At 43.3% G+C, this 21,041-nt stretch overlaps 2 protein-coding genes across 2 annotated transcripts; both read left to right on the top strand.

The window, feature by feature from the left end:
• Window positions 1–150: 150 nt before the first annotated feature.
• LOC311371174 (E3 ubiquitin-protein ligase UHRF2-like) lies at window positions 151–21,021 on the top strand (the record flags this gene model as incomplete). The annotated part of the gene is made up of 11 exons (XM_084489379.1): window positions 151–337; window positions 918–1,041; window positions 2,703–2,810; window positions 3,363–3,467; window positions 4,095–4,201; window positions 4,796–4,958; window positions 6,017–6,154; window positions 6,836–7,067; window positions 7,269–7,408; window positions 17,254–17,352; window positions 18,024–21,021. Coding segments are annotated over 11 exons (1,550 nt in total), but the record flags the coding sequence as incomplete, so codon positions are not given.
• Window positions 10,425–13,020, top strand: LOC311371172 (zinc finger MYM-type protein 1-like). Its single transcript, XM_084489378.1, has 2 exons — window positions 10,425–10,637; window positions 10,909–13,020. Exons 1-2 carry the CDS (start codon window positions 10,518–10,520, stop codon window positions 12,967–12,969), a joined length of 2,181 nt encoding a protein of 726 aa, XP_084345504.1. The 5' UTR covers window positions 10,425–10,517; the 3' UTR covers window positions 12,970–13,020.
• Window positions 21,022–21,041: the final 20 nt, after the last annotated feature.

Raw genomic sequence — 21,041 nt, 5'->3', positions numbered from 1 at the left:
TCTATCTATCTATCTATCTCTCTCTCTCTCTCTCTCTCTCTCTCTCTCTCTCTCTCTCTCTCTCTCTCTCTCTCTCTCTCTCTCTCTCTCTCTCTCTCTCTCTCTCTCTCTCTCTCTCTCTCTCTCTCTCTCTCTCTCTCTCTCTCTCAGGGAAAAGCGGGCCGGAGTGCAAGCACTGCCGGGCCGACCCCGACGTGGAGTGCCGCTTCTGCTCGTGCTGCGTGTGCGGCGGGAAGCAGGACGCCCACATGCAGCTGCTGTGCGACGAGTGCAACATGGCGTTCCACATCTACTGCCTCAGCCCGCCGCTCTCCACCATCCCCGACGACGAGGACTGGTCAGTCGCCGGGGGGGGCGCCGCGTCCCTCCTTTATAGTTGTTATAGCGTTTACATTGGGGGGTGGGGGGGGTGACATATTAAGTGGGTTACAATGCTACACATTGGTGGTGGTTAGTGAGTGTAAAGCGTCTTCAAGTGTCCAGAAAAGCACTATATAAATTCAATCTATTATTATTATTATTATTATTATTGTAAGGTGACATATTATACCACCAGGTATGACTCTGATTAGCCGTTACAAGCTGTTTTGAAAATAATAATAACAGCTAATCAGAGTCACACCTGGTGGTATAATATGTCACCTTTAATGATCCAAATCTGAAACTAAAGGTTTCTCTATTTGCACTATGTCAGTGTTCCCGTCAGCACCCTCTGGTGGCTGGAGTTGCCGCTACGGTTGTAGTGAGTGACTCCCCCGTCCCATACGAGAACTGAGTGTAATGCTCAAACTGAATCAGCCGCGTCATGTCACCCCTCTCTCTGTCTGTATCACGCGTCATTTGGTCAAGCCCCCTGTGCTCCAGTGTTCACCCGCTGTAACTGAGCGGACCCTGTGCCCCCTCCCCCCCCCCCCCAGGTACTGCCCCACCTGCAAAAACGACACCAGCGAGGTCATCAAGGCCGGGGAGAAGCTGAAGGCCAGCAAGAAGAAAGCCAAGATGCCCTCAGCCACCACCGAGAGCCAGCGGGACTGGGGGAAGGTGAGCTGTTAGGGGGAGGGGGGGGGGTCACACCTGGGCTGTTGGGTCAAACCCTGGAGCGTTACCTACAATGGTACTGTTTTTTTTTTTGGGGGGGGGGGGGTGGTGGGGGGTGGATGAGAACCCACATTCGAACTCCCGTGGGAATGAGCTAAACAAATGAACTCTGCTCCGCTAGAAAACAGGGTTCCCAGTCCACTTTGTATCAATCGCGAGGTCTTGATTCGCATTCAATCTGTGCTGGTCAGTTTCCACAGAACTAGACAACTCTCGTTTTACATCCAGGCAGCGCATGAGTGTGATACATTTACATTACTATTTATTTATTTATATCTTATCATTACACGAGATATAATATTAGTTTTCGTGTTTTCTGGTAAGACAAATATGCGACTCTGCACCCACTTTTCTCGGCAAATGACGACATAGTTTTCATTCCCTTTTAAGTGTCGCAGCGTGAGCACGAACTGAACCGGGGGGAAGGTGACAAATTGTAACAAATGACCGGCTGGTTCGGACCAATTCCCCTGGAGGTCAAAGGGTAACGGCGCCCTTAGAAACCCACGTAGATTGGGGCTAGCCGAGGGGAACACAAGCAATCCAATTGGAGCGAGTGAGCCTTTTATATCACATGGATACACTACTTATTTTAGTAGCTAGATTAATCTGTCGCTTTTGGTTTGTACATTCGGGGTGATTCTTTGATTCTTTCTTTCTTTCTTTCTTTCTTTCTTTCTTTTTTCTTGTCTTCTAGTTAAGCCTGTTCTATTCTCCTTAAACCATGCTTGCTTGATATTATCCAAAACCGTTACCATTGACCTTAATAATATTTTGTAGTATCTCGCTCTTCTCAGAGTGATGCCCCAAAAAAAAAAGTTTTCCCACACATGTGTGAATAATATTGTCTCGTCCAATAATGTCCGCCGACTCGTTAATTAACCGGCCTCTTGTTCCAAAGCACCTTGCAACGTTTTTCATGTTAGGTTTCTATTTAATGAGCGCAACCCATTGAAACCAAACATGACTTAAAAGGTATGCAAGTGTTTAGCGACGCCATGGTAACTGGAAGACGGACAAAAAGAAAAAGAAAAAAAAGATGTGTTAGTTAGATTTTCACCGCCTTTTAAAACGGAGGTCACGTTAACAATCACGTTAACTGTCTCCCTAAACTCTAACGTGAGAGGGCCGCCTGCGTTTGTTCTCCTAAGGTCTCGTGAAACAATGCTCCGCGTTGGTCGCCGCCTCAGCGTCTTAACCTGCGCTTCCTGGAACCGCTGACGGAAAATCACTCGGCGCTCTGTTTCTTTTGGTGGGGGTGTTGCAGGAGGTTATGGTGTATGAGTGTCTCCTAATTGGGAACAGCTTGTGCCTTTGAGTGCGGGGAAGTGCGATGAGTCATGCGGCGAGGGTTTCGGAGTAATAGCGAACTGGGGTTTCTTTGTTGGGAACCGCGATGGCGCTGGTTCTATTATGTATGAGATGTATGCAGAGGTAACACTTACACTATGTATGACAGAACATTACAGTTCATTTGATTTGAGAGAAAAACAAAAACCGTGGAAGCAAGCCATCATGATGATGTTTGTTTCATTGCAGGACATTCATTTTGAATCCCAAGAGATGTTTGTTCCAACGCACCGTTTCTCTCCGGGTAATTTCAGGGTATGGCGTGTGTGGGGCGGACTAAAGAATGCACCATTGTTCCGTCAAACCACTACGGGCCTGTTCCTGGTGTTCCGGTCGGAACCACGTGGAAATTCCGTGTCCAGGTGACCTAACGTTTCCGTTTTTTAATCATCGTATTGATGTCGTCTTTGAGTGCCCTTTTTAAGAAGTCAAGATTGTGGACTTAATGTTAAGTAAGTCTAAAGTAATTTAATTAAGGAATTTTTGAAAATGAGTGATTTTAAAGGTCAGGTGTGCCTTGTTTGAGTGTGATAGCATATTCTATATTACCAGATGTTTGTTTGGTCTATATTATTAAATGTTTTTTCGATCGGATAAACACATGTGAAACTCCTTCATGATTATCTAGCTAACATATTCTATCGCGCACCTCTCAATCCCAACTTCCTTAATAATGTTGCATGACATTAAAGGCATGCTGTGGCCTCACCGACCAATGGCAGCCCACCACAGCCCATTGGCAGCCTCTGCCTCAGCAGTAGCTGGTTGCTCCTGTATGTTCCCAACCTGGAACCTTCTGGAAGAATGTGTGGTTGATCTTTTGTTCCACCTCTCTCTCTCTCTCTCTCTCTCTCGCTCTCGCTCTCGCTCTCTCTTTCTCACTCTCTCTCTCTTTCTTCTGCCTGCTCTTCCAGGTGAGTGAGGCGGGGGTGCACCGACCGCACGTGGGCGGTATCCACGGACGCAGTAACGACGGCTCCTATTCACTGGTTCTGGCCGGGGGCTTTGAGGATGAAGTGGTGGGTAGTGGTTGATGTCAGGTTTCTTTCTTTCTTGTGTGTGTGTGTGTGTGTGTGTGTGTGTGTGTGTGTGTGTGTGTGTGTGTGTGCGTGCACTGAACAGTGTATAAACAGTTTTCACTGTTCAAGTGTACATGGATTTATTAACTCTATGAATGTGTTGAATTGTGCGCGATAGAAATGGAATTCAGGACTGACTCTTTATTATACGTTAAAAGGTTTCGGGAATGCAATGTTCTGGTGGCTGATATTGTCTGCCAAGGCCATTGTCTCTATAGACCATTACTTTTGCGTTGTTTATCAAAGTGATAAAATACCAATACCAACGTCCTAAGGCAGGGGTTGGCTCTGTCCCAAGTGTGTACGGACGGGTGTTGGGTGATTGATCTGTCTCTAAAGTGCATTGTTGTTGTTAGCAGTCGTTTTATGATGCCAGAGATCTGGGTTTAATTTGTCCCGGGGTTCCAACTGTACAGTGAGTTGTCTACTGGGTGGTCTGTTGTTGTTTTTTTTACCCTTGCCATATGGATGGGTAGTTCTACAAGGTGTGTGTGTGTGTGTGTGTGTGTGTTACTGTTATTGCGTGTAAGTCATGCTAATATGTTCCTCCTCTTTGATGTCCAACAGGACAGAGGAGATGAGTTTACCTATACAGGAAGTGGGGGTCGCGACCTCTCAGGAAACAAGCGGATTGGAGAGCACTCCTTTGACCAGACTCTGACCCACATGAACAGGTATTCCAACTGGATTCATCAGACCCATTTCACTGATTCCATGTATTATGAGTATCAGTTCCAATGCTCAAAGGAATCACTAGTAGAAACCCTGGTTTGATTCCAAACTGTGAACCTTTCCATTCCCCCTCTATTTCAAACCGCTTTCTTCACTGTCTTAATTATCTTATCCATAAAGCCAATACAAAAGCCCATACAAAATGTCAGCAGTTTTCGGTTCAGTGAAGCGTTCCATAAAGAACCACAAAACTTGGCAGTGTCTCATCAGCAATATTACAGTTGGCTACTAGTAGCAACAGCTAACAATAGCCACCGCCAGTTGGCAGCAACACTAGTGTTTATAAAGCCCACTCCTTTTAGTGACAATATTAAAAGCCTACGCAAATACAGATTCTAACAAAGATCTGCATCAGTGTAACCATGGGCCTTATTCACATAGCAGCCATCTCGGCTCCATCTCAGTTCCTTCTTTTAGTTTCTTAATGCTAGCTGGGTGTGGTGGGGGAACTGAACAGGGACGCAAGCCAGCAGGTGAACAAGGCTTCAAACCCCATAATAGACCATCTAACGGACCGCTGTGGAACTCCCCGACAGGGCATTGGCGCTGAACTGCGACGCGCCGCTCAACGACAAAGATGGCGCCGAGTCGAGGAACTGGCGCGAGGGGAAGCCGGTCCGCGTGGTGCGGAGCTCCAAGGGCCGGCGCATCAGCAAGTACGCCCCCGAGGAGGGCAACCGATACGATGGCATTTACAAGGTACGCTGCGCACACAGTATTTACATGGAGCAGTGTTTATAGAGTATTTACAAGGTACGCTGCGGACACAGTATTTACATGGAGCAGTGTTTATAGAGTATAGTATTTACAAGGTAGGCTGTGGACACAGCGCAGTATTTATAGATTGTAGTACTTGCCTGGTGCAGTATTTAGAGAATATAGTATTTACAAGGTTATCTGTAGACACACTGCAGTATTTACAGACAGAAGCCACAAGGTGTTTGAAAGGGTACTCAAAAGGTACAGGATTTTTAAAATGCAGTATTGATAATCAGTATTGTTCCCTATGTATTAAAAATGATATGGTATGATTACACAGTATTTAAAAGATACCGGTACAATATTCACACCATTTTCAAACGGGTACAGTATTATACAAAATACAGTATACAGTATCGGGTACAGTATCGGGTACAGCATAAACACTGTGGATGTCACCAGAAGCGATGCCCCAACTGCTGTACCAAATGGAAATGTGAAAACGCAATGCGTCCTTCTTTACTGTGTCTCTGCGTAACTCACAGAATAAATAGCTAGATGGAGGTAATGGAGAGGCAGGGGAGCTGCCTCCCTTACACTCGTCACAGAGGATAAATATATGGAACACTCCCTCGTAAATACGATGCATTGGTTTTTCAAAATAGACAAATTCCGCAAGCACTATGCAGCAACCGTAGGTCGTGAAATGAGCACGTCGTAAAAAACATTAGATAAATAACACTATAAAAATTGCCGTTTTTTGACATGTTTCTTTGTGAAACCCAACCAACAAGCATCACCCTACCACTTCTTCGACTACTGTTATTCCACCTGGTTTTTGTGTGTAGAAGTGTAGCAGAAGGGTACATGATGAAGCATTTGGTATTGTTACATTTCAACAGTATTAAATAACACCTTACATCACAGTGCTGCGTCATCACTAGCCTCCTGAGAGAACGTCCAGATCCCTCAAGGTCACATTTGGTTCCTCTCTGCAGACCAGTCTGAGCCTGTCACTCTCTCTATATCTAACGTGTGTGTGTGTGTGTCCATCCCAGGTGGTGAAGTACTGGCCCGAGATCGGGAAGTGTGGTTTCCTGGTGTGGCGGTACCTCCTCAGACGGGACGACCTGGAGCCCGCCGCCTGGACCCCCGAGGGCCTGGAGCGCAGCAAGAAGCTCAGCCTGGCCGTGCAGGTGAGAGGGGCGGGGCTTATGGTGTGGTTCCTTTGTGGTCGGAGGCGGGACTTGGCGAGAGGGGAAGAGCATCGTGAACCGGCCTCACTGTGATGGAGCTAGTGGGAAGTAGGGAAAAGTAGAGAGTGGTTGAGCTAGCGGGAGTAGAAAAAAACTCTCAAAATGGATAACCTTGTCGATGGCGACGGTTAAAGGTATACTTTTTTTTTTTTTTTTAAGGTTTGTACATCCGTGTTGATATGAGTTAATAGAGTGAGGAAGGAGAACTACAGGATTTTATCAGAGGGGTGTAATGCTATGGGTGTTAACAGGTGTATCTCATTAAGTTAATTGAGGGGAGGTAAGCTGGAAGTTCTCATAATTAACGCCATGATACCCTTGTGTTCGCCCCATTAGAAAAACCTCTGTGATCAAGGCCTACTCTCCTAATATTCTCATAATCCAACGTTGAATATCTTTCAACGTTTTACCATCCCTCCCTCCCTTCACAATGTGGTGCAATACAGATGTTTCTTCGCGGTGAATACTCATAAAGTACTGCATCAATTAAAACCGTATCTGACCAGGGACGCTTTGCACATCACCCGAGACAAACTACAACAACCGATTCTGAGTTTTCCTCTTCCACCCGTATTTATGTTGTCCCTTTTTGAAGAATCTCTCTCTCTCTCTCTCGCCCAGTACCCCCCAGGGTACCTGGAGGCCATGGCCAACAAGACCAAGAAGGAGGCGAGTGCGCGGGGCGGGGGTGCCGGCCGGGGGAAGCGCCACCGAGGGCGGGGCCGGCCCCGGATACACCCCAGGGTGGAGGAGCCGGTGAAGGAGGAGCCGGACGAGCGGACGCCAGTGACCATGGAGACGCAGCCGGCGCCTCGGAGGAACGGAGAGGGGCAGAAGACCCCCAGAGCGAGCGGTGGGGGGCCTTTCATTCATTCCTTTATTCATGTAGTTCTGTATTTACTTACTCAATTAAGTGTCGGTAATTACTTAAGGAAAACAAAAGTGCATTTGTTGTTGTACTATGCCAAATTAATATAAGTGTGTAATTATATTTGCGTTTCATAGCCTAAAAGTGTGTGTGTGTGTGTGTGTGTGTGTGTGGTATTGACACCAGCCGCGGAGGAGATCCCTGCTAAGAGGATAAAGGTGGAGGAGTCCTTCCAGTTGTCTGTTCAGCAGCGGCAGCTCATCCAGGAGGACACGGCCAACAGGAAGCTCTGGGACGAGGCCATGGTGTCACTGGCTGAGGGTCAGGTATGTGCCTGTCCTCCATTTTACTAAGCCAAGGCAATGGACTCAAAGTGCTTCACATAGCAACATCGTCATACAATACAATTAACTAATAAAATAAGACGGATGCATTTAAGATTTAGCAGAAAGCTAAAGCAAACATACAATAAGTTGCAGTAATAAAATCAAATGGCTACGTAAAAGAAAATAAAGGCAAAGTCTAAGTAATAAAATAAAATAGATACGTAAAAGAGAATAAAGGTGACTTCCAGTTTGGACAATGAGAGTAGTAAGACGTAAGTGACATCGCACTCTCAGACTAATCCCAATTTACCCTCAAACTAACTCGATAGCTAGAAATATTTTGGTAAAAACTATGGATGAACGAGGGTAGAACCACCAGAAGCCACAAAAAAGACAAAAATGTGCCGAAAGCATTAGACACTAATAACCTGTCGTTCTTGACATAGAAGGTTTTTAGCTCACTAGTAATTAGCCGCTACCAGTGGCGCACTGTTGGCTAGCATACCTAGTGCTACTGAAGTGTTTTGCCCTATGTGCTTTAACGATTAGCTTTCCTATTTAAATACATTTTGAATTTACAACAGTATGGATGAATTATTGAGCACTGCTTGTAACTACAATCACTTCCAACTGCCCTTAGCTCGTAATCCTTGTCGTGGGTGTCCTCTTGAGGCATCACTGGTTAAGATAAGCAGCAAGTGCGAATTTGCGCGGTTTACGTACACGCCTCCATCCAACTATTGGCCCACACAACTGACGAATCAGAGCTATAGATTACATTTCATTTGGAGTTTGCAGACTCGCCACTAGATGGACGTAAATCATCCATATTATTTGTAATAACCATGGTACCATCACACACAACACGCAAACCAATCTTTTGTCCAAAACCAATTACAATATTGATAACATGTCATACCATTAAACAAAATGTTACAAGACTGTTGAGTGCACACCACATAAATCACAATAAAATGAAAGAGGGCAAAATTAACTGAGTTATCAATCTTTTTTTATTTATAAGGAACAGGAACTAAGTGCATCACAGCTTAATGAAAGGCAGGAACTGTTGAATGACAATGAAGTAGGTGAGGTAGCACATTCAAAATCAGAAACAAGGTCCTAAAAGGAGAAATCCAGGCATTTTAAAATAGATAAAGAAATTAGACAGAGCAAAATCAATTAAGTTATCATACCTTGATACCTTCATACCATATATATGGAATATGGAGTCGTGATGACTGTTGTTTCCGGTCTTAACTGTATATAAGAACTTAACGGTAAATCACGGTATACTGCTGGTAACGCCAGAAGCGGTCCAGTCTTGACTTAAAACAGTTTATACTATCACTCATGATCGCATTCTCCTTTCTCCCTGAGATCCTAAAAGGATCCTAAAAGGATCTCGGGGAGGAGTTCCAATCGTTTACAATTCTTTGGCTGAAGAATGAGCCTTGCATGTCAAGCCTAAACCACTGCTTGTGAATCTTCTGACTGTGGCCCCTGGTCCCTGTGTGCTGTGGTCGTTGGAAAAAGAGCCCGGGCTCAATTCTGTCCATACCATTCATGATCTGGGCCAATTCATGATCTGTAAACTTGTATCATATCACCACGTCATCTCCTGTGCATAAGTTGTGGTAGTTTGAGGCTGGAGAGACGTTCTTCATAAGGGAGGGATTGGAGGCTTGGTCCTAGCTTCGTAGCTCGTCGTGGAGACCAGATTACATTCCCATACTCTAAGTGGGGTCTGACCATGGCAGAGAACAGCCTAGGCACTGTGACTTCATCCAAGCATGTGAAAGTCGCCTTCACAAGACCCAACGTTCGGGAGGCTTTGTTTACTGGGTTTGCTATGTGGCTATGAAACTTCAGCTCACTGTCAATTGTAATTCCCAGGTCTTTCTCTGATCTGTCAGTGTAACACCATTCATTGTGTAATCTAGTTTGGGGTTGTTGCTGCCAAGATGAACCACTTTGCATTTTCCGTCATTGAAACCGAGCTGCCATTCTTCTGACCATTTAACCAGGAGGTTAAGGTCTGCCAGAATCTGAAGGTGGTCGTTTCGGGTTATCATTCTGTTGAAGATCTTGGTGTCGCCAGCAAATATCTTCGATGTGCTTCGGATCATGTCTGGGAGGTCATTTATGAAAATGACAAACAGTATCAGTCCTAGGACGCTCCCCTGAGGGATTCCACTCAGTACAGTTGCCCAGTCAGAGAGTTTACCATTTACGGTCACCCTCTAATCATCAATCTTCTCTGTATTTGTTTACATTTTATCAGGGACAGGAACTAAGTCCATCAGAACTTACTGAATGGCAGGAACTTGTGGATGATGACAATGAAGAGGTGAGGTCAACACATAACAGAAGAAAAAAAGAAATCTTGAAGAAAAACAGTAACAAGGTCCTAAATGGAGAAACTCTGGCATTTTTAGAACCTGTTTGATTTTCTATGGTTACCCAGTGTCAGTAGTCGAAGAAAATGGTCCAACCACCTAGACATCAATCTCCAAATGACGAGCGCATCCAGGCAAGCTTTGACACCAACCTAAGGGGCAGGTGTTTAACAGTGCCATTGACCTGTTAACATGCTCAAAATATCATTACAAGCACTATGTAACATGTACCAGTTCCTTATAAGACCAGTGTGGATGTTGAATTCAGTAATTTTGTAGAGTAAGTATAGTAGTGTTCACATACCTGTTTACCTCTGTCGCTCCAGGTGTTTACCAGAGGTCACTGCCTTCACCAACACTACTACTTATACAGATCATTCACAATTATGAATGCGTTATGTACAGGTGTCTTGTATGGAGCTGGTTCATGTTGCATAGTGCTTGTAATGACATTTTGAGCATGTTGACAGGCCAAGAGCATGGCTTAAAGGTCTGCCCAATAGATTAGCATTGTATCTTGCCTGGACGCACTCGTCACAAGGAGATCGTGGTCTGGGTTGTTGGACCATTTTTTCTCCATTATTGGCCACTCACAGTACTCAAGTCACCCTAGAAAAACAAACCTATGTATTAATGGCCAGATTGTTCCATTAAAACAAGCAACACTACAGGGTAATGAACAACAATATTTCCCCCTGTGACATTAAAGTATGATTCAATACATTGAAACAAGTTACATTAAATTTTTACATGGTCTGTATCAGGAACAGGACCCAGGTCCATCTGAAATAAACAAAGACCTTCAGGAACAGGCAGATGAGCATGACGAGGTGAGGCCTGCACATACCTGAACGTATTCAAATAAACATACAGACAGGTAGCAACAATGATCTTAAGACAAGTCAACATTAAAATCTGCATTCTGTTTGCCATACATAGACAAACCAAATATGCAGACCTCAATCCTACTGGACTACTCCACAAAAATACAACTTGCTACAACTATTAACAACTATTTACACACAGAACTATTTACACTTATTTACACTTACACAAGCTACTACCCAATCACTCACATCCAATGAACTACCTACATTTCAGGAGCAGCCAGCTACTCAAACTGAGGGGATCCGCCTTGAACAGCCCTTGGATGGCCCGTACCAGCCCAGTGCAATGGAAATTGTACCACAAAAACTGCTGTATCGGACTCTTAAGTTCCAGGATAGTTGGTATCAAGCATTCCCTTGGCTGCATTACAGTCAGCAAGTTAAGGGGGTTTTGTGTTTCCCTTGCATGACTACTTTTGCAAATGAAACATCGACATTGGCCAAAAGCGCTGAGCAAACATTTATCTCGGCAGGGTTCCGAAACTGGAAGAAAAGTAGGGAAGCTTTCAGCAGACACCAAAACAGCAAGGCACATGTAATCGCTCTGAAAACACAGGCACACTTACCCGTTTCTATTCTGTGCAGCCCTTTAGCAAGGGCTCAAGAGGCAGCCAGGTTGGCGCTTTTACAAATTGTAGGTGCTGTGAGGTACCTCTTAAAACAGGGCTTGACTCTAAGAGGCCATTCCAAGAAGGAGGGAAATTTCTCAAATTATCTCAAAGATAAGGCAGAGGATGACCCCAACCTGGCAAGCTGGCTGGAGAGAGAGCATCCCTACACAAGCCCTGAATGCCAAAATGAGATGGTGAGCATTATGGGTAATATTATAATTAGTGGGATAGCTGCAGAGATTTCTGCCTTACCTGTGCTGCAGTACTCCCTCATAATGGATGGAACACAGGATGTCAGTGGGAAAGAGCAGATCTCCATCTGCCTCCGCTATGTGGACCAAGACCTGGAGCCAAGGGAGGAGTTTGTGGGCTTGTATGAGACCTCTTCCACAACTGGCGAGCATCTCTGGAGAATTGCCTCCGATGTGCTGCTCCGTCTCAATCATCCACTCTCGGGTCTTCGTGGCCTAAACTATGCTGGAGAAGCAAACATATCTGGGATGCAAGCTTTGGTCTGCAGAGAACAGCCGCTTGCCACTTTTGTCCACTGTGGTCCTCACTGTGGGAACCTGGACACACAAGCAGCCTGCTCATCCACACCAGTTGTAGGAGATGCCCTCCAGTGTATCCATGACCTTGGTTGTTTGTTTGGCGAGTCTGAGAAATTCAAAACCATCTTTAAACAGATAGCCATATCTGATAATGACTCATTCACCACCATTAAGCCTACCAGATGGACTGTGCGAACAACAGCGATCAACTCAGTCCTCACCCAATATGAGGTGGTCTTGGCTGCACTGGAGGAAATGGCTTCAGAGAATTGGGCAGCCATAGCTACTCGAGCAAGTGTCCTTCTTGACCAGCTCCAGAAAGGCACCACAGTACTTGGCCTTCTACTTGGGCAGGATATCCTCTTGAAAATTGAAGGTCTCAATGAAAGCTTGCAAGGGAGAGCAGTAACAATTGCTGGGATGTTACAGGCTGCCCATTGCACAAAGAAAGCGTTTGGGGCACAGAGAACGAGCAAGACATTTATGGGGCTTTACTCGAGAGCTGTAGAATTCACAACATCTCTCGATCTTGAGCCAATAAGTGTACTACATGGTGGGCCTGCAAATAGTCCCACCCTGTCTTCTGCAGAGGAATATTTCAGGGTGCAGTTTTTCTCTGCCATCGACACAGCAAGCATGCAGCTGGATGAGAGGTTCAACAAGGAGGGCCTTGGCAATTTGTCCATGTTGGAGCAACACCTACTGTCTGGAGAAATTAGCGAGGTAGTAGCGCTCTACCCAGAATTGGATGCACTGCTGCTCCCAGTGCAACTAGCTATACTGAAGGCCAATCACAAGTTCAATTCTTGTCAGGAAGTCAGTAATATCTTGAAGACCATGGTACCAGAAGTTAGGCAGCGGTTTCCCCAAGTGGAGGCTCTTGTTAGACTGTTGCTTGTGGTCCCAGTGTCTTCTTGCAAATCTGAACGACGCAGCAGTGCGCTGCGCCTTTTGAAGACTTTGCTCCGCTCCACGATGTCGCAGTCACGACTCAACAGTGTATCAGTCTGCCATGTCCACAGAGAGAAGCTAGAACAAATATCCAGAGAGAAAATAGCTATTGCCTTCATTGGCACATCGGAGAGGCGTGGACATTTGTTTGGGACATTTTAAAAGGCAGAATAGGCAATAGGCTTAAGTTTGTTTAGTAGTTGTCCAGCTTGGCAGCATTTACACACACACACACACACACACACACACACACACACACACACACACACACACACACACACACACACACACCTGTTTTGTGTTCTGCTGGAATTTGCAACCAAAAAGTTTTTTTTTCTGGGTTTATCAATTAAATTTTTTTTCCTGAATTCATATCCATATCTGGTCACAGTTCTTACTTTGTCATTTTCAAAACAACGTACTGCACGTGCACCCACCTCTTTTCAGTCCACACAAAGACACTTGAAGCAGGTCGGGAGCTCAACAGGCTGGCCTAGAGAAGGACCATAATAAAATGGATTGGCATCAGTGTCAGAAATATAACCACTAGACACTTGGAATTTTGTTACATTAGCCCATCAATAGCAAGCTTAGAGTTATTTAGAGTTGAAATGAACTCCGTCACTCAGATACAAGGGAAAGGATGGGCAGAGGTTGCCATGTTTCACACTATTCATGCCCATGTCCCGAAAATAGGAGACCACTACCTTGTTAAAATTGCAGCTGGTGTTCATCAGGCCACCTGGCGTGGTGCATTCAAACTTTGCGTTGGCAGATATTAGAAAAGAACCACATGGGCCTACATCTCCACCTTCATGGAAAGAGGCGGTGATATCAGTAATTCCCAAAGAAGGTAAAAATAAGGACTACTGTGAGTCCAATTTATATTTTGAACGTAGATTACAAATTATTTACATCCATTATCTCTAGAAGGATTTAAGTTTTTTAGCCTGATTTGATACACGAAGACCAGACAGGATTTATAAAGGGCAGACAAACACAGAACAACATCAGGCGAACTTTACACATTATAGAACAGGTCAATTAACAACAAATAAGTGCAGCTCTGGTCAGTTTTGATGCTGAAAAAGCTTTTGACCGGGTTAGCTGGCCCTTTTAATTTTGTCAGTTGCATACAATCCCTTTAAATCAATCCATCAGCCAGAATTAAGATCAATGGCCATTTGACTGACAGCTTGAAGCTGTTTAGAGGGACCCGCCAGGGATGCTGCTTGAGCCCCACCCTATTCGCAGTTTGTATAGAGCCTCTCACTCAGAATCACTATAGCAACAGATGAATATATTATAGGTCTTTTTGCAGATGATCTCATCACCTATATCCAGGATCCAAATTCAACATTACAGAAACTTGTAAAAAATTATGGAAGAATTCAGACAGATGTCAGGCTACAAATTGAACATTAAACATTTATTTATCAGACAGACCTATAAATTGAAGAGGGAAGCTACATTTATAAAATATCTGGGAGTGTTAATAACTCAGGACATAAACAAAATAAACCAAAACGGTAAGATGAATAGAGACAGCGAGGTGGTCGTCACTAATATTGGATTTCAGCTCTAGAATTGCTAACAGTAAAAATGAATTTGATGCCGAGGTTGTTGTACCTATTTTTAGCACTCCCAGTAAGAGTCCCTGAATCCCAATTTACAGCTTGGGATAAATTTATATCTCGGTTTAAGGCCAAAGTATACTACTCCATAGCCGTAATCCGACTCCGTAACTACGGAGACCCCTCGAGTATTCAAAGTTCTCCGTCGGGATGTCGGATACGATGGATACAATGCAATTTGCCACCCAATTGATCTTGTATGCTGACTACTAAGTACTAACCATGTAAATAGTGTTGAAAATAAACTTCCAAAGCTTTTCAAATCTTACTTGGTGTTTTATTGGTCCTTAATGTGCAAAGTAAACAATGTACAAAGTAAATAAGGTGCAAAGTCAAACAGGGAAACGTGATTCCGGAAATTATTTTGTTAGAGGACCAATCATAGCCCTTGCCGTCTCCGTTGCCTCGACGGATAGTTAAAAAATATTGGATGCGCACGTAGAGCTACAGAGAGGGTTTACAACAGGCTCTCCGTCGACGGAGAGGGCTCTCCGTGTCTACGTAAACCACTTTACGGAGGAGCATAAATCCACCTTTATTTGGGCAGGAGCTAGGCCAAGGATAAGATTCAAGACACTCCAATTAGACAAGGAAATTGGGGGCCTAGCACCTACCAGATCTCAGAGAATATCATGCTGCTCAAATCAGATACATTGTTTATTGGTGCTCCCAAGAATATCAAGCCAGATGGAAGGACATTGAGTTAAATCTATATTAGGCTCCTCCTCAGACTAGGCTAGGTGGTAAATAATATTTAGATCAAAAAGGTGTCAACTTCATTTTAGAAGGACCACTTGGTATATGGAATGAGGTTGTCAAAAAATATAAACTGGCTGGAGACAGTAAACTTTTGATTTGGCCTTCTCAAACTCCCCGGTTTGGACCTGGAGAAACTGATACTTTTGCTCAATGGGCCAAAAAAGGAATAACAGCTTTTTGCGCACTTGTAGAGGGACAATCTTTTAAAACATTTGAAAAAAATAAAAAGGGAGTCTAACTTAGAAAACAGGGATATGTTCAGGCACTTTCAATTGAGACATTTCTATGACAACAAAATGAATATGTATAGATGGTAATGAAGTGATTGGAGTGCTTACAGGTTCATATAAACAAACACCCTCAAAAATTGTTTCTAAACTGTACAGGGGTTTACAAAAAATAAATGGGAGAAGTACATTATATGTAAAAATTAAGTGGGAATTGGAATTGAACACTGTACTGTCAGTGAGTGATTGGCCTTCCATACTGAAAACCCAACACATTTCGACTAGCTCCAAAAGATGGAGGGAATTCGGGTGGTAAAACGTAATCCATTTTTTCATTACACCACACATAAAAAATAGACAATTGGATAGAGAGCAGCACTGTTGGAGACCATGTGGACAGTTAAACGCCAATCACTCACATGTGTTCTGGTCTTGTAAAATTTCAAACATTTTGGATCTGTGTTATTAAGATTCTGGAGGAGATATTATGTTATAAGATTCCCAGTGACCCCCAGATTATGTACCTGGGTCTGATCCCGGAAGGTATGATTGGAAAACTCCTATCTTTTTTAAATCTTGATAATTGCGGGTAAAAAGGCCATCACAAGGAGCTGGTTGAAACCTGACCCTCCTGGACCAGGTCAGTGGATGGACATTATAGAAGAAATATATTCCATGGAAAAACTGACCTACTGCCTGAGGACTAAAAACGAATTATATGAACACTGTTGGGAAAAATGGACTACATATAAGAAAAAGGATGGGTCATGCCCTTTAATGGTCTGAGAAAGTAAAAATAAAAAAATGTATTAAAGGTTTTCAGTGTGGAGTAGTGTCACCCCGTGTTGTTCTTCTCTTTTATTCAAATTTTTATTTTATTTATCTTTCAATTGATTTTTGGGCTTGTCTGTTTTTGTCTTCTATGTATCTTTGCAACTTGCTTGAAAAATAAAGTAAAAAAAAAAAAAAGAGAGAATAAAGGCAATGTAAAAAATTAAAGTTCAATGTATTTAAGATTTTGCAGAAAGCTAAAGCAAACAATTATAAAAAAAATTTAAATTCAATTTACACAGATTCACAGATTCTATGGTATGAAGTCATAGATGCTATTATTCGGTGTTGATTGTGTTGTTTGCTATGTAGAGATGAATGTGAACATGGAGAAGATTAAATGAGAATAGATCAGAGATCAAGTCAATTAATGTGACAAGCTGGTTGCTTAGTTGTGCGTCTCAAGTTTAGTGTTGCTATCTGTCGAAACTGTTGCCTGCCGTCAAAACATCATTCTTTGAATGGTTTTGATGGTTATAAATAGTGAAATGAAAATGACTACAAAGTGATGTTAAGGTTGATACAACTGTGGCTATGGAGGACATGAATATCTTGAATGACGACCCTTCCTCGAAGTGTGAGCTTGTCCGCAATTGGTTAACTGACCCTTGCCATTCCCCATTAACAGGCCTTTCCTGTGAGCTCAGTAAGACGTTTTTACAGAAGTGGTAGCATTTGAAGGTTGCATAACTGACAGATCTCAATATCACGTGTTGCTAAGAAACAAGATAGTTTGACTGGCTCGGGAGACACACATGCATTTAACAAGGTTTTGTTGATGTGTAGTGTGTGTGTGTGTGTGTGTGTGTGTGGCTGTTCTTGTGCTTGCATGTCCCACCTAGCTCCACACATCTTATGTGTCTAATCATTTATGGTTTCAAAACACCATCAATCAATAGCTCTTTGGATAAAAGCACCTGCTAAATGACAAAAACAGACAAAATTGATCAACCTTTCTTACGTGTGTGTGTGTGTCTGTACGTTCATCCGTGCAGAACTTCTTGTGCAAGGTGGAGCAGATGTTCATGTGTGTGTGCTGCCAGGAGCTGGCCTACCACCCCGTCACCACTGTGTGCACACACAACGTCTGCAAGGTAGGAGACCATCTACAACATCCTGTCATCCCCTGTAGTCATTGTTTGCCTTTAAAGGTGCTGTAGATATAATATAAAGGCTATTATTTGAGTGTGTGATTAGTTAGAAATGGCCTAGCCATCCGTGAGCTATTACTGAGGGAAAGGTACTGTGGGAATATCTGTTTTGAGTGGACTGCGCCTTCCTCTGTATAAGACCATATCGATATCGATCGAAGTCCCACCTCTGGTTCCCTCAGTCAAATGTCTATGGGGAATAACATGGGGTTTTTGAATGATTGTACATAACAAATATAACAAACATGAACAACACACTTAAAAACTAGCATTAATAATCGTTTACTACTTTAACGGCACCGACAATCCAAAAGCCCAGTCAAAAAAAGTTTGTAGTTCAAAACGTGACACAGCTTTTACTTCTTCGCCACCTACAGAGTTTGTTATGTACGATCATTCAAAAACCCCATGTTAGTTCCCATAGACATTTGACCGAGGGAACTGGAGCCTCGGAGGTGGGACTTATTCTTCAGAGGTCTATTGAAATGTAGGGAGGGAAGGAGGGGAGGTTTTTTGGCGTTCTTTCTTTCGTTCTTTCTTTCTTTCTTTCCTTCCAACTCACAAATCGTACCCACTGAAGCTTAAGTATTTTTATTGATGTTCTTCCGCTCCAGACGTGTCTCCAGCGATCGTTCCGCGCAGAGGTGTACACGTGTCCGGCGTGCCGCCATGACCTGGGCAAGGACTACGGCATGGGCCCCAACAAGACACTCCAGATCCTGCTCGACCAGTTCTTCCCCGGATACAGCAAGGGCCGATGAGGTCGTCTGGGAAAATATAAAATATATAACACACACACACACACACACACACACACACACACACACACACACACACACACACACACACACACACACACACACACACACACACACACACACACACACACACACACACACACACACACTTGCAACCCAACGCTCCCAACAGAGTTCAGCTCTTACTACCCAAAAATACTCATATAAGCTCCACGTTTAAAACGCATAGCGCAACAGACAGAAAAAGGAAACGGCCAAGTCAAACACACATACACACACACCCACTGCGTATGAAGTCATTCATGTATATGATAGCCCCTTGCTAGACCACAGCAGAAACCGATAAACGTTTGGACCCCCTCCAGCCCAATCACCAGCCTAAATTCAAACCCCTGAAGGTCCGGATTGCGCTTTCTTTCTATCCAGTAATTGTACTCACTGCCACACTGTCCGCCGATGCCATGAGTTCATTCAGTTGTACCTCAAACCAGGCAATGCATGTCTGCCAGACCCTGTGTGTGTTAGCTTCCGTGTACCACCCAAGCAGCGCTAGGTCAGATTACACTCATTAGAAGGTGTGAGTACTTTAGGCATTCCTGTGCCTAATCTACTAGCAGCATTGTGGGAGGACTCGTTGGGCAAAACCATTCAACACCTTTTCCACACCATTCACAGTTTGTATTTATTTTATAAATAATTAAAACGCGTTTAGCATAACTTACCTGCCGTGGCAAGGAAACAAAAATATGTACGGAGATCGTACGTTTAATGTCAATTGAAGCACTTTAAAAACATTTGACATTATTTTCTAGCCTCCATATGAAGTCATATTCAGCAGCAAACAGTGAGGCAGTATTTTGGAAATAGATATGTATCCAAACAAGCAGCAGTGGCTTCTGGGTGTTTTTTCTTCAAACGTTAAAGCTTACAAATGGTGCTAAGCTACCATGATTAATGAACTTAAATCTTGGACAAATGTGACAGGTTAAGCTAATAAAAAACTGACATTTAGGTTGGAGAGCTTATGGTTGTTTTTCGTTAATCAAATCGGTATTAGGCTAGCGCTAATGCTGGAGCTCGGCTTGTCTAGCCAGCCTGCTCTCTACTTATGAATATTTGTTGCTATCATACGGCAAACACTGCAGTTAAACCCAAGTCATGCAGTACAGATGTAGGTTGTATCGTTTTGTGGGATTTTTTTTTTCAGATCTCAATTACAAAATAGACATGCCATATCTAGTTGGGAGGATTTTCAAAATTAATTGAGTCTCGTTTGTTGATACTCACTAAAAGTTTGTGACTTTGTCATCCAATCGTGACAAATAACTAACATAAGTTAAACGTCTGCTGGGTGAATCTGCAATAGAAGTTAATTCAATTCCAAGTTCCAAAAATGGATTCTGTCAAATGTTTTGTAGGAGAACGCCTTGGCTATAGTAGGATAAACAATCCCCAGTCCTCAATCCTTTATTATCATTTGATTGACTAAAATGATCATAGGAAATATTGAAAACTGCAGTTTTTCAGGGAGTCACTTGACAGACACTTTTATCTAAAGGGACTTTCAGTGAATTGAGATCCAGGTCATGTAGGAGCAGGGAGGGGTTTCTAGGGGTGTCTAAGGATGTCCTCACAGGTCGACCGCAGACATGTGGGTCGGGCTGGGAGTCTGTCTCGCATTCGTTTCTAACCTGTTTTATTTCCTATGTGCAAAGGGAGTTTAATTCAGGTGAAGCCATCATCATTGGTTTTTGGTCCATAAATGTAATTATGGACATAAAATAAGGCGCTTAACATTATGGCTCTACATGGAGGCTGATATTCAAGCACAAGGAAGTTCAACAGATACATCCTGCCAGTAAAATCTCTTGTTGCTTTAAATTGAAACTTTAACAGCATGTAAAGGGGGTAGACTTCATTGTCATTCTGATTCCATTTTACAATGTCAATCACCTTGTTACCCTGGGTATAACCAAAAAGAAAAGCATTCACAGAATAACTTGGTTGCACACAATAATCTACTTGATACTATCAAAAAATCACTGCGGATATTCAATGTAATTGTTTGGTTGTGTGACGTCGTCCCAGGTTGGGATTGGTCGTCACAACAGCACACTTTGCAGTTTATGTATTATTATCTACACACAACAATGGTCAAGGCATTAAGACTTTACAACTAGAATAGTGTACAGTAATTATGTTCACAGATTTTACATGATGAATGCAGATTTAGCAGTTTGTGTCATGTAATTTGTCCAAAAAGTACAATAACAGTTTTCAACATACAGTACCTCTCTTATTTGCTCATTGCCGCGTTAATCAGAGCCATCTCACTAGCCAGCATGTCTGTTACAATGGTTCAGCTTTGCATTCTCATGTAATAATACTTCATTGTATTTATGATGACTCTTCGTATTCTAATTGTATACGTGCGCAACAGTGAGTCACATGGTTGAAACTGCAACTTGGTGATGTAACAATGCCCGAGGTTGACAGAAATACATCATGGAATCTTAGTTAGCTGTACACGTAATCCATTCATTTGACGTGGAGACAAATCAACACCAAAGTCGCCACAGTCATCAGAAGCTAGATTGTAATTTGAGTAGAGGAGCTCCCCCATGTTATTTTCTGATTGTCTTGTGTAACATCCTGAGTCCCATACAAGGTTTGCAGTGAGTTTAAGTCTGCAAATACAGAACCCTTCACTGGTTGATGAATGTTCAGTCGCCCAGGTCTGCAACAGGTATTTCGCCATAGGCCGTGGGTAGGCAGTTCCCGAGGGGCGGAGTCTAAAGCTGTCCGACCCACACACAGGTTCACATGGAATCCATTAACAAGATATTGACGACGTCTTTAAGACCCCCACTTGGT

Source organism: Micromesistius poutassou (genome assembly GCF_964030765.1).
Source record: "Micromesistius poutassou genome assembly, contig: SCAFFOLD_4526, whole genome shotgun sequence".
Classification (NCBI taxonomy): Eukaryota; Metazoa; Chordata; class Actinopteri; order Gadiformes; family Gadidae; genus Micromesistius; species Micromesistius poutassou.
Note: the sequence above shows the minus strand (reverse complement) of the source record. Positions and strands in the feature narration are given on the sequence as shown.